Raw genomic sequence first — 14,655 nt, forward strand, 5'->3', positions numbered from 1 at the left:
TTTCTATTCCTATATTTCCAGGAATGTCTTCATTAAAATAATGAGAATAGAAAGATGCCATTTCTTAGGTGATGCCCAACATCATAAAAATTCTGCATGTATTACCATTTTTCAATAGTATTTCACAAATAACCATGATGCAACAAATATCATACATCACACAGACAAAATAGTAATCAAATTGCCAATCAACTAAATTTCCTTTTCAAGGCATCAACTATCAGGGTGTTTAGGGACACTATCCCAAGTCTTTGATAGTTCCCATTTATTATTGAGCTCTATCCACTGCACATAGTTTTCCATTGTACAAATAGAAATATTCAATTGAGGTCGAAAAGATTACAACATTAGAAAACCTTTCTTGCTGCAACTGTAGTGACAATTTCATAAACACGGCGAAATTTAATAAAAGGAAATCTACCATCCAGACAAAAGTGTCAAACTAAAATGGTTTTTTAGCAAGCTCGAGAGGTCTGTTCACAACAGACCAGGCAAATTTCAGAAAAAGAACCCCATTTTCAAATAGATTTACTTAACACACTTAAACTAAACTGCTCGTACTATGCACGATCCAAAACCCTAACTTCAAGAGCTATATTCAGTACATAAGCCCATTTATTACACCAGACAGTGCTGCATAGCCAAAAAATGTAAGCCATTATGAAGCCCAGTGGTGCATTAAATACTACATTTTAACAAAGAGGGAATAGTGCACACTTCAATATAACTGTTCTTACCCCAACATCCTTACAATAAGATCCATATTCAGGACAGAGGTCCATAAGTGACTAGTCAGCACTGTTGAACCGAAAAATGGGATCAGATTAAGAAGCCCAGTGGTTTGCTAAATACTCCATACAAAGGAAGTTACCTGCAGACAACTCTAGGAATGTCTAAAGCGCTCAAAATGACGACGACTCTATGCTAGTCCTCAATCAAAAAATCACAATGTAGACAGTGAAACATGTTGGAAGAAATTGAAAAAGAAAAAAAAAGAAGAAAATTTGAAATTGTAGAGCATCATTGTTCAATTGTCTAGCAACAGAGAAAGTAGTCACAGGTAAAAATAACATAGCTGACCATCAAGAATGGAAATGAAAAGAGATAAGAAAAGCAAAACATATATCCAATCCTGAAAAGTATTCCGATTTTTAACACTCAAGAATGGAATGAAAAGAGATAAGAAAAGCAAAACATATATCCAATCCTGAAAAGTATTCCGATTTTTAACAGTTGAATTCCCAATCTACCATACCTATGAAGCAAAATATCAAAATAAAGGACGCGAAAAGTGAAAATGTGCATGTCAGAACCACAAGTACTTTCTTTGAACTATGTTAATTGGAAAAAAATTTCAGATCCCTTGTCAATACAGGTACAAAAGTGCATATTCATGAGTGAATCCCTAAAAATAAAAATTATACATTTATGTTACATCACTAACACTCCAGATGCCATAGTAGCATACCGGTTTTCTGCAATTGACTGGTAATCAAGCAAGAGAGATCCGTCCTGAGCTCGCTCGTCCAGCTCAACCACAGTACAGGATACCAACTTTTCAAGACCCTTTGCACCATTCCAAACCCAAACAACATTGAACATCGGCATACAGAAAACAGTTCTTTTTTCCACAAAACTCAAATCCATAGAAAGTTACTCGCAAAAGGCATAGTTGTCAAGCAACCTCAAATGTAAGAGTAGTGATGATAAGTTAACTGCTCCCATCCAGTAGATTCCAAAATGCTCCCATCCAGTAGATTAAAAAATTCTCCCATCCAGTAGATTACAAAATGCTATTGAGCTTATCACTAAAAGAGGCCCCACCAATGTCCAAATTTGAGCATTGAGCCTACACTCGCGTACAAATGTGAACCTCTTCTGTTATTTACAAACTGGGTATAAGAAAAAAAAATTGAACTGAAGTAGGCTAAATTGGTGATCTGGAAACGCAGGTTTCATAGGCAATTGAATATCATCCGGAAGCTCAAACAAATGAAAGAAACTGGTTGAGAGTCAATCAGCAAGAGAGTTGCAAAAATGAATAATACCAAATCATGCAACTTCAGTGTTGTGATTATACACAAATAATTCGGGATAGAAGTACTAAAATGTGCTTAAAATAGATCAACAAAAGAAGCCTACTGCAAAGTATACAGAATTACAGACAGAGAGCCATTCTAAAAAGTCATAGAGAAACATTTGTTGCATACATACATACACATTGTAACAACATGTCAATAGTTTGTTGGATGGTACTGTGACAGAAATCCAACAGGGGAGCTTGTTACTCGAACAATGAAAGATAACTCTTCAATGAAATGTAAATCCAATGGGAGAGATTGTTACTCGAACAATGAAAGATAACTCTTCAATGAAATGTAAATCCAATGGGAGAGATTGTTACTCGAACAATGAAAGATAACTCTTCAATGAAATGTAAATCCAATGGGAGAGATTGTTACTCGAACAATGAAAGATAACTCTTCAATGAAATGTTAATTGAAAAATAACAATGACAATTATCTCAAGGCATGGCCTTAGTGAACAAATCAGTTCGTTCCTGCGCACAGGATATCAGGTGAGGAGATAAGACCAGCAAAGAAATTTTGTTAGAGAAGTGACAATCACCTATCCTATCATAAATGACAAGATTAGGAGCAATTCAAATAGCTGTAAGATTGTCAACTTGTATAGATATGTAGATGCAAGAAAATAACCACTTAACTTCGACAGAAGTGCAGGCAGCTGATAAGAGAAGTACCAGTAGAAAAGAGAAGCACAAATGCTCAAGTTCTACAAAAAAAACTGAGAGATTATCCTACTTTCAACCAATATCCTACTTTCAACCAAAAGAAAGGAGAACTACCAAGAAACAGTGCACAACTACCAGCCATGTGATGGTTACTTAAAACAGTGTACAATTTCCAGCACATGATTCCTTCACACCCAACAGAATTTAAGCTCCTCAACTATTTTTCCCTTGAAACTAACTAATATACATATGCTCTAAATATAGCAAACAAATTATTTTCAGGTTTCAATAATTTATCATGTCGCAAGATATCAGTTGCTCATATAGTGATTGACTGCAGCGTACAGTGACCATTATCTAAGGCAGGGGGAAGAGCTTCTCCAGCAGCCAAAATTTGCACACAGATGGTGCTTCTTATTCAGATTGCACAGAAATGGTTTGGACTCAATTTACTTGCAGAAAACAGATGTTACACCTTTTCACTCTTATGAGCCACCAAAAGAAATAAAATGAAAGGATAATCTCAGCAGTCCGCTCCGTCACAATCAATTAACAAATAAATCTTTGCAAAATTAGTTCATTTAGTTCAATAAAAGGTAAAGGCATCGTAGGATAGGAAATATCTCAACAAATGAGACCCAAGCCAATTTAAAGATTTTTTCCTTTCATTTCATTAAAATGTTGGGAATCAATAGAAAGCTGAAATTGAAACGTTATATACAAAAAGCTTTAGCATGATAATTTGGACTGATATTACTCTGAATCTATTTGGTTCTAAATATTCTTAAAGGAAATTAATGGAAGTAGTAGGAGAAGATATGGTGACATAGACATTGACTGATTCAGGATATGGCCCTTAGACAGAGCAGAATGGCAGAAGGGAATTCATTTAGCTTACCCCAAATAGTTGTGATAAGGCTCGAACGATGATGATATTCTTAAAGGCATGGTGCTTTTCAAAGGGAGGGATCCAGGACTTCAACTCAATGTGGAAATCCATCAAAAACTAAAAAAAAAACTGAGCATGTCCCCTGCTGTTTGGCTCTGTATGCTACAGCTCCAGTAGAGCATTACTTAATCTGTGTGGTCTTGACAGGGTTATCCACATTCCTCCCTGTATATGGAATTGTATAAATCTCAAATAAGCTAGTAAGTAGGTAGATGAAAGTGTGCCCAATGCACCATTTTGCTGAAGTTTCCACTGATTCTTTCATTTGCTACCAATAGTCCTTACAAGAGCAAGATCCATCCTTGAAATGATGAAATCTAGCACGATCCCTCACAACTATTTCTCGTTCATACACCTTGGAAATGAACTTTGTGGCATTGTGACATTCTGAGCAAAGGTTCTTCACGATGCGAATTGGGGTCCCCGGTGGGGTGTTGATCAACCCAAAAGCAATTGCCAACTTCTCACTATGCCAAGAAAGAGTAGTCTCGTTATCTTCCTCAGCCAAGTCCATCAACACCTCTGTACTCTCGGGTAAATAACCTGCTGTCCTTAACCTACTCAACATCTCATTCAGGAACGAGTATATCTCCCTAGTTTGGGGATGCAATCGATCACCAACAAGAAATTGATCAAATGTACCCTTCAATTCTATGGATGTACAACCTGGAATCTTCTTCACCCCCAATGTGTTCGATCAAGGCCCTCACATCTTTCGCATCTGTCCATCGACCAGAAGATGAATATATATTTGGCAAGAGAACATGACAACCAGTATGAAGTGGAGCACACTCAATAAGCTCTCTTCCAACTTGTTCAGCGAAAACTGTATCGCCATGAATTCTACAAGCACTGAGTAAAGCACACCCCATATAGCAGCATCGGGCTTCATGGGCATTTTTTATATGAGCTCTTTGGCCTCTTTCAGAAGGCTGCATGTCATAAAAGGTCCACCATGCAACCATAGTGCTTAATTGTGGGTACCAAGCCATACTAACTCCTCATCAACTCAAAATACCTTTGCCCCTCAGACACCAAACCTGCCTGGCTGCAAGCATTGAGCACAGCAACAAAAGTTATATCGCTTGGGACACTTGCCATTTCCATCCGTGAGAAAAGGTCAAGTGTATCACTAGCACACCCATGTGTGGCAAGTCCGCTGATGGCAGAATTCCAAGGTGAGGCCATCTGCTTAGAGCTCTCCTCAAAAACTTGAAGAGCGGTTCTTATCTCCCCACATTTTGCATACATATCAATAAGAGCGGCCACCACCGTTTCATTCACAACATTTTGCATACATCCTCGTGTCACTCGCAATGTCTGTGTGGATCCACTTCCCCTGATCGAGTGCCACGAAGTCGGCACATGCCGAGAGTGTACTCACTGGAACAAGCTCATTGCAGGCTCACCGGCAAGCGACAATTCTCGAAAGAGGTGAAGTGCATCGCTGGCCCTCTCTGTACGTGTGTAACCAGAAATGAGCATCCCCCTGGATGATAGTTGGAGTCGACGGCTCTCCTGGGGTTACCACATGGGATCCCTGGGGAAGAGGCTTAGACTTGTATTGTCAACATTTATTCTTGAGGTCTAATAATAGATTCTTAATGTCCCTTAGAATCGCACGTCCCCTTTACTGAAAATCGCTTTTGTTTGTTGTTTTTGAAAGGCTGATTTTTGGATTAGCACCTATATCGCTCATATTTGTATCAGATGCTATCGTAAGTAACCATGTCTACATAACATATCATAGAAACCGATGATAACAAATCATTCAGAAAAAGCATCCATGGTTTCTTCCTGATTAGCCTCCATTTCCACTAACCCCTGATCATACCAATGTCCATCTCTCAGTTCCTTCTTATACAACCCTCTGCTCTTATTCAAAAACCCAGTCTTCATCATTTCTATATACTTCTCTCTAATTCCAACAAGTGGGTGCTTCTCAATTAATTGGTGGGCATCAAAGGCTTCTCTGAGAATTACAGTGTGTGTGTCACTCTTCTGAGAAATATAAAATATGCCCGGGTGCCTCTCGAAAACCTTGGTGAATTTTTGAGGGAGCCCCAATGGCTTTCTCAGATTGCTCAAATTCTTCCTTTCCGTCTTCCTCCCGATTGTGAGGTAAAGCAGTTCATGGAATACCCCAACAATTCTCTTCTCAGACTCATCTGTTCTCGGATTGAGATGCGATGCATCAACATAAGGCGAAGTGTAGGGAAGCCTCTGCCACTCTCTCAACCAATCCATGCATTTCTTTCTGAGACCGAATCCCCGCGTAAATTTTATAGCGAAAGCCAAAGCCCTCGTGTCCCCTTCGGAACACCTCTCGCCACAATTCCTCTCCAACTGTGAGACTGCGAGCCTGCAATCCCAATGTGAAAGCTCGAGCCCAATTCGATCATCTTCGAGCTTAACGAATTGGAAGAGTTGGGGGTACCTTGGTATTAAGCTGAGGTCGTAGTCCCGGAACAAACCCATGTCCCATTTCAGCTGATCAATGGTTTGGAGAGGGAGAGTCCTTTTCTTTGTGAGCATGAGCAATTTGCAGAGCCTCTGTACTGTGCCTTCCTCACTAACCTCTTGGCATCTCTGCTCCTCCTCGTGCAGGCACCGAGCCTCTTGGGTCAGCTTGAAACAGTGGAGTGGGCACCCATTTTGATGGCGAATGAATTCATGGAAGATGGTGGGGTACCTTCTCATGAACCTCGAAACCCTAATTTCGATACCCATTTGCCTGCGCCTCTTCGAGAGTTGGTAGATGGGCAAGCAGCCATCGGCGTGCCTGCAAATCATGTCCTTGAGCTCGCACACAGCTTTGAGGTCCTTCTCCACGGCGACCACTGTGTCAAGAACTGGGTCTTTTACCCATTTCAGCTTTATGTTTACAAGAGAAAACCTTTGCTGGTAATTACATGGTTGTGATGATGGACGAGTGAGAAAGAGATGGACAAATGGTCTTCTTCTGAACATGGTGTGGTAAGTTGGGTTAGTGCGAGAAAGAGAAGGTCCATTGTCTCATCATGATCGAAGTCATAGAGAGAGAAAATCGTATGGGAAACAAAGATATAAAGAACTCATAGAGGCCTCTTTCTCCTCCCTCTTCAGTGTTCTCTCTTCTCTGATGAGCTTTTACATTACCTGCAAAATGAACGAGCGAGAACTGTAAAAAATGACATAATTGGGAGAGTTTAATTTTTTAAATAAAAGTGTAGAATCAAAAAAAAAAAAGGGGGGAAAAGTATACGAATAGACCACTTGTTTTGGTCACGATTATTTTATTTTATTTTATTTTCTGTTGGAATTCAAATCAATTAGTTAAAAATGTGTCATCGACTACTTCAAAATATCATCGATTAAATTTAAAATTTAAAAAAAAATATTTTTTTCAATTTGATGATACAACTTAATTGTCCAATCTGAAATCGGATGGCTTAAGGTATTTATGACCTTCTTATAAGTAAACGGTCTTAACAGTATACAATCCCAAATAAAAATAAAAAACATATTACCGTATAATAAACTTGTCTGGTTGATTTACTGTACATCCAACTTTAATAGTTTGCTTCTTTTCTACTTTCACGGTTGGCTCGAACTTATTTATAATGGTTTTAGCCTTTTTAATTTTATTTCTCTCCCTTTTGAATCTTGCACTCTTTTTTTTTAATTTACTCAGTCTTTCTCTGTTCCTCCTACGTTTCTCCTCGTTTATTCTCTCCCAAATCAATACATATGCAAATACATTAACTCTCCCTCTCACGCTTCGCCCATATTTTTTTATAATCTTTTTTTTTTTTTATCCCTCCCTCGCCATATGCATGCAAATAGATTAATTTTTTTATTGAGAAAAATCTGTAAAATAGCCAAATACAAAAAAAAAAAAAAAAAAAAAAAAAAAAAAAAAAAAAAAAGAAGAAGAAAGAAAAGAAAGAAAGAACTCAGATTTTATTATAAACCATTTGAATAATCAGTTTGTAACTCAGCTCTATTATTTTTTTGTAACTGAGGTCTCATCTATTGGGCCGTTGTAAAAAATCTGTAAAATCACCAAATAAACACAAAAAAAAAAGGACTCCGATTTTATTACAAACTGTTTGAATAATTAGTTTGTAATCGACCTCTATTTTTTTTTGTAACTGAGCTCTGATTTATTGGGTTGTTGCGAAAAATATGTAAAATCGCCAAATAAACACAAAAAAAAAAAACTTAGATTTTATTACAAACTGTTTGAATAATCATTTTGTAACTGAGCTCTATTTTTTTTGTAGCTGAGCTCTAGTCTATTGGGCTGTTGTGAAAAATCTATAAAATCGCAAAATAAACACAAAAAAAAAAAAAAAGGACTCAGATTTTTATTGCAAACTGTTTGAATAATCAGTTTGTAACTAAGCTGTAGTTTTCTTGTAACTGAGCTCTGATTTATTGGGTTGTTGCAAAAAATCTGTAAAATGGCCAAAAAAACATAAAAAAAAAAAAAAGAGTTTGATTTTATTACAAATTCTTTAAATAATCAATTTGTAACTGAGCTCTATTTTTTTTTGTAACTGAGCATTGATCTATTGGGTTGTTGCAAAAAATCTGTAAAATTGTCAAATAAATACAAAAAAAAAGACTCATATTTTATTACAAACTGGGCCCTATTTTTTTGTAAGTAAGCTCTGATCTATTGGGATGTTGCAAAAAATTTGTAAAACCATAAATAAAAGGTATGATATTCACTCTTATTTTATTAAATAAAACACATCAATACTATTCGCTGTGGTTAGGGCAGTTGGGGGCAAATACCTCGAAAAAGTTGAAAAACACAGATCACTCAGTAGGAAGGATCAGAGCTCAAATAAGAGATAGAGAGAGAAAGATGAGGAAAATCAGACTCAATACCTCAAGATCAATAACACCGAGAGAATAAGAGCTCTTTGTTTCAAGAGCTCAAGAACAAACACAGATATCAATAACACAGAGAAAATAAGAGTCAATAGAATGCCTCAAGATCAATAGCAAGGATCAGAGCTCAAAAACATCTGGCGAGGGCTGCGTGTGAAGAGAGGAGTCTGCCTGAGATAGTGGCATGCTGTGAAGAGAAGAGTAGCTCAACGGCTAAACACATAGAAGCGAGGGGTTCGTGCTATGAAGAGAAGGGGTCGTGTTGTGAAGAGAGAGGTGCTCAATGGCTGAAGATGGGAAGATGGGAATGAAGAGAAGAGAAGAAGAAGAACTATGGTTCGGGGGTGAAGTTCTAAAATAAAGTTCCAATTTTAAGTTTGGACCTTTTCTGCGGAACTTTTTTTACACGCGAGATAGGAAGATGAACAGTACCGTGAAGTTTTCATTTGAACTGCTATTTTTTTTTATCAATCATGAAACACAAACTTTATTAATAAGTTCCCACTTCTAGAAAGACACTTCTTGTTATCAAACACGCCCTTAACAATTTGTCCAATTAATATTTATTACTCTTTATTAGGTCTGGGAAAATGGAAAACTTGGGCCACGTTGGGCTGGTAAAACACATAATGCATACATTGAAATGAAACTGAAATTGCGGACCCCATTGCTTTCTTCACTTTTTACCAAAAGAAGAAAGTGGTCATTAGGGTCGAATGGGTCCAAGGCCCCCAGTCCTTACAATGGGTGTCCTAATATGACCAACCCAAGTTGAAGTTAGATTAGAGGTGGCAATAGGTTGGGTCAGGTATGTGTCAACCTAGACCTGTACCCTACTCGTGGTCAAGAATTTTGGACTTGGACCCAACACTTCGGGTCCAAAACTTGACCTGGTTCGGGCTTGAGTCGAGAACCTAATTTTTTTTTTTGAAAAATATTCAAAAGACATATTTCAAATACACACATTATAAATATGGAAGTATATAGAATTAGACCATTTTTTTTATATATAGGGAGGTCACAGTCATCATTGACCAATAGATTTGAAATTATATGCTCGAGAATGTATCATTGCTTGGGGACAAAGTCTAAAATAAAGTATCTCGAATCTTGCAACATACTTTTATTTATTGAATTTTATATCCAATGCCTATGACCTCATTGTATGAAAGCTAAATAGTCTCATCGTGTAAGGCGCCTTTATATAGGCAAATTTATCAAAATATTGTATAGTTCAAAAAATACTATACATATTAATCATATATGTGTATGTATATATTTCAAATACGGGTACCGTTTGTATAGGGCCCGAGGCTCTGACCAGTTAAAGTAGAGCGCACCTTCAAATAGTGTTGAGATTTACGGTTTAATACTTGAAATCCTTGTGGTAACCTTAAAATATACTTTCATCTCTAATTATAAAATTTAAAGCTTGAAAAATAGTGTAGATTAACAAATTTATGAAAATTTGAAAATCTTGAATATTGACAGTAAAAAAATGCATTACAAGATGCACTATTTCCAAAACTTGAAATCCATTTTTTTCTCGTATCCATGCATCTTAGAGATGATCAATTTGAGAATATTTTGGCATCAAAACAACCTCTTCTAGTAAAATTTTTGAGGTGTGCTCTAATTTGATTTTTTAGAGCCTCATCTTTATATAAAATTTTTCCTTCAAATATATATATGTGTGTGTGTGTGTGTCTGGGGGGATATGTTCAGGTTGGGTCTGGGTTGGGTAGACCTGGACAAAAAACCTGACTCAGATCTGACTTGGATCTAGGGATTTGGACCTGGATCCAACCCACCGGATCCGAAACTTAGACCAAGACTAGGGTTAGGTCACTGCCAGGTCGTCGAGTCGACCCGACCCAATTGCCACCCCTATGTCGGACCCCCCATGGGCCTGGGCTAGAAAAAGCCCATTTCACAAATTAAATTTGAAATTTTACTAATAATTACTGAAGAATAATTAATTTCATATATATTAGGATTGCATAGTTTGTCCTTTATTTCTGTACCTTATCGCACATGCGGTAGTTGGGGTTGATGATCTGGTGATAAGAAATGGAAAGGGCCGTTACTCTGAGGTTAAAGGAAAGGAAGAAAAAATGTCAAATGAGGCGTGTATATGATGTCTACAATTTTCTCTCAAACACACACCAAACACTCTTCCTTTCAACCACCCACAGTCCTAGGATGCCCCCCTCTCTCTCTCTAACATCGATAATACCTATGGCAGCATTAATCCAAAGTTAATGTAGCCACCAGTGTTTTAAAAAACGCTGAGTCGTCCGGTTCGACTCGGAAATCATGAAAAGGGGACCGGATCGCCTAAAAAATCGGAAATCGTCCGGTTCTAGAGAGAACCGGACGATTCTGTACAGTGAATCGCCGATTCACTGTACGGAAGCGGCGAGTCCAGTACGGAATCTTTTTTTTTTTTTTTTTTTTTTTTTTTTTTTTTTTTTTTTTTTTTTTGTAATCCATGATAGATTTTTTTGTAATACTTGATCGATTTTTTTGTAATCCATGATCGAATTGTTTTTGTTTTTTTGTAATCCATGATCGAATTTTTGGTTTTTTGTAACCCATAATAGAATTTTTTGTAATCCATGATCGAAATGTTTGTTTTCTTTTCTTGTAATCCATGATCGATTTTTTTGGTTTTTTTTTTTTTTTGTAACCCATGATAGAATTTTTTGTAATCCATGATCGAATGTTTTGTAATACATGATCGAAATGTTTGTTTTTTTTTTGTAATCCATGATCGAAATGTTTGTTTTTTTTTTTGTAATCCATGATTGAATTTTTTGTTTTTTGCTTTTTTTGTAACCCATGAGAGAGTTTTTTGTAATCCATGATTGAATTTTTTGTAATCCATGATCGAACTGTTTTTTTCTTTTTTTGTAATCCACGATTGAATTTTTTGTTTTTTTTTGTTTGTTTTTTTTTGTAATCCATGATCGAATTTTATGTAATCCATGATCGAATTTTATGTAATCCATGATCGAATTTTATGTAATCCATAATTGAATTTTTTGAAAATTTGTGATTTTTTTTTTTTAATCCATGATCGAATTTTTTTTTGTAATCCATGATAGAATTTTTTGAAAATTTTTTATTTTTTTTTTAATCCATGATCGATTTTTTTGAAAATTTGTTTTTTTTTTTTTTTAATCCATATTATTCAAAGAGAAAATGAGAAAGATGATGATTCTGAGGCCACCCTATCCCAGCCATATTATTCACATATCGAGTCCCAACAACAACAGTGTAGGGATGAGCATGAAATACTGTAAATTAAATGCTGAATGGCGGTTCATGCAGGGAAAGAACATATCAATATTTGCATATTCATTCAAAAACATGAAAATTCTTAATGGAGTACCCTCATTTTTTATTGAATTCCTAAAAAACAATATTTATAATGAATTTTAATAATTATTTCGAATTTTTTTTAAGTTTTATTCTGACCGATTCACCCGATTCTCGATCCAGATCGCCGATTCGCCGATTCGGATTGATTTTTTGGAAGCCCGATCCGGGTCACCGATCCGTTTTTTAAACCATTGGTTGCCACCATATAGCGAGCACGGAAATGAGCTGCAAAAAACCAAGTACAAAGCCCAACCAACGGTGACATCACGAGATGTTTAGGGAACAAGGAATGAAACCAACAATGAGATGGGACCTCTCCTTAAATGCCCACCACCTCCTCCATTCTCTCTACTACTAACTGCAAATGCCCCAGGTATAGAGAGAGAGAGAGAGAGAGTATAATGGAAGCTTGGCATAGGCTAGTGAAACAACAGGAACTTCAAGGGTGCGTGTGGGGGAGCAAAAGCCTGATGTGGGTTTGCATGGGGGTGGCACTGATATGCCTTTGCACCACCACAAACAGTAGAGAAGAAATAGAAGGGAAAATGGTGGGGGGAGGAGCATTTGGATGGGGGATGCTAAAAAGGGTGTTGTTTAGGTGGCGTGGCAGTAGAGGAAGAGGGGGGCCGCAGCAGGCAAGGGACCTTCGGGTATAGCCTCTTCTTCATGCTTGGAATCTTCAATGTCGATGACAACCACCGGAAGATTGGGGACCAGAGGAGCAGATCTAGGAACCTTGGAGGCAGCAACTTATGGTGGAACATCATGATTAAGAAAAGATGGGGCAAGAGTGGATGTCCAAAAGCAGAAAGGGAGCAAAGGAAGAGCAAACGATTCCAATGGTGGTCAGGGGCTTTAAAAGGAACAATACGCCTTGAGGGCAGATCAAGGACCAACAGAGGAGAGGGGGTAGAGGTTTGAGAGACAGCGGCTGAAGTGACAGAGGCTGAAGATAGAGATGATTTGGGGATGCAAAAGGGAGAAAAGGGGAAGGGAAGAGGCAGGGGAAGTTGGTGAGACAGGTAGCGGCAGCATGACGAAGGGTTGTCTTGGGCAGGGCACCCCTGACCGAAACAGAAGGTAATGGAGTCCAAAAAATCCTCTTGAGAAGTAACGACCTGTGAGTCTCCACCACTTGACTTGTTTTTGGGTATTTGAAAAAGTCGTTGAATAGTAGGATCTTGAAGAGCCAGCACCAAATCCATTGCCACCACGTGTCTTAGGCAAGATCCGATGAGTCACAGGCTTCACCATTGCATGTTTCGCCAATGAATGTTGGGGTTGGGCTTTGATTGATAAGCCAAGAATTACTGCAAGGGGGAACTGAGGTTTGGCTTTCAGTTTCTTAAGGACCTACACCCAAGAAAGATCTTCATCTTGGTGGGGCTTAGATGGTGCTTTAGAAGGTGCTCCTGGATGATCTATAGTAATAGCTTTATGGTGGGTTAAAGGAGGAGCCTTCGAATCCTCAAAAGTAACTTTAATAACAAAAGGGTCTGAACCCGCAAAAGGATTGATATTCAAAGGAAAATTGAACTAAGCTGATCTGAAAATGTTGACCCTGATGAAAGAGAGATCAGGGCCCACTAAACTTTCCCTATCAATGTCAATGAAAACCCCACTAGATTAACTAAGCGTTGAAAAACACCCATGTTCTAGGCATGAAGTAGGATGCCCAAAAACAGACCTAGTAAGAGGTGCACGTGGTAAGATTTGAATAATCCTAAGGTTTCCATGAATCAACTGATAGAAGTTTGTTTCGAATACGACAGGTGCTCTGGATATGAATAACATGTCAAACATCATCAACAGAGGAGACGGAGAAAGCAATCTGATTGCTTCTAAAAGAACAAACTGCAGGAGAATAAGACAGATTCCAAGCTATTTTTGCCCAATCGTTAAGACCCTAGATATTTGTAGAGGGAGGAGAGAAAGAGCCAATAACAAGTAGAGAAGTAGCTTTGAGAGGCTCCAAGAGAAAGGAGGGAGAGATGGAGAGAGAAAGAGGAAGATTCATTTAACCAAGGATATACCAATCCTAAACTTTCATAAAAAGAAAAAAGAAAGAAAAAGAAACTTTTAACAAGTGATGGTCAATATGAGCATGATGGTCTTTAGGGACCATCACTACTTTCAAAAGCTTTTGATTTAAGTTTTTGCTGCTTTACCATGTCCTTTAGTGGACGTGGACTTTAAACGTTCAGGTGTAATATAATTGTTATACCTCATGTATGAGGTGTAACTTAATAAGATAATATAATAAGGTATCTTAAGAATTTAAATAGGAAAGGCGAGGACTCCCACCCTAGAAAATTTTTGAGATCTTTCTCTCTCTAATCAAAACGTAGTGAGCTCTTTCTCTCTCTAGCCGAATTCTTATCGGAAGCTCCCTCGCAAATATTTTAGGTAAGTGACTTTATTATCTTGAAAAATAATCCGTTCTTTTTAAAAATGCAATGAAATAATTACTTCTGCTTATTATCATGAATTTTAGGCGCGATAAATTTTATGAGCAAGCGACCTCATTATTTTGAAAAATAATCTTTTTAATAAAATTGCAATATTTTATCTATGTTAGAAATTTTAGATACTGTAAAATTATTAAAAATAAATGTGATATTTCTGCTTTTAGTAAAATTGTGAGATTTCTTTCTAATGTTTTTGAATATTTAGACATTGTAAAATTCAT

At 37.3% G+C, this 14,655-nt stretch overlaps 1 protein-coding gene and 1 pseudogene across 4 annotated transcripts; both read right to left on the reverse strand.

Moving 5' to 3' along the window:
- Window positions 1-1,319: 1,319 nt before the first annotated feature.
- Window positions 1,320-9,001, reverse strand: LOC18433738 (protein WHAT'S THIS FACTOR 9, mitochondrial). 4 transcript variants are annotated; one of them, XR_016046112.1, is made up of 3 exons: window positions 8,580-9,001; window positions 3,651-6,839; window positions 1,320-1,849 (listed from the first exon to the last, which is right to left on the reverse strand). XR_016046112.1 is itself a non-coding variant. In XM_088854121.1 (2 exons), exon 2 carries the CDS (start codon window positions 6,669-6,671, stop codon window positions 5,469-5,471), a length of 1,203 nt encoding a protein of 400 aa, XP_088710247.1. In that variant the 5' UTR covers window positions 6,672-6,839; window positions 8,580-9,001; the 3' UTR covers window positions 3,400-5,468. The 4 variants fall into 4 exon arrangements, 1 of the variants encoding a protein (XP_088710247.1); XR_016046110.1 differs by having other exon boundaries at window positions 1,320-1,878; XR_016046111.1 differs by having other exon boundaries at window positions 1,320-1,892.
- LOC105420608 (pentatricopeptide repeat-containing protein At5g19020, mitochondrial pseudogene) lies at window positions 3,400-4,997 on the reverse strand (annotated as a pseudogene).
- Window positions 9,002-14,655: the final 5,654 nt, after the last annotated feature.

Source organism: Amborella trichopoda, chromosome 12 (genome assembly GCF_054954075.1).
Source record: "Amborella trichopoda isolate Santa Cruz 75 chromosome 12, AtrichopodaSantaCruz75HAP2 v2.0, whole genome shotgun sequence".
Taxonomy (NCBI): Eukaryota; Viridiplantae; Streptophyta; class Magnoliopsida; order Amborellales; family Amborellaceae; genus Amborella; species Amborella trichopoda.

Excerpts from the sequence above, each read along its gene's own strand:
- LOC18433738 (XM_088854121.1), bottom strand. The coding sequence starts at position 6,671 with ATGTTCAGAAGAAGACCATTTGTCCATCTCTTTCTCACTCGTCCATCA.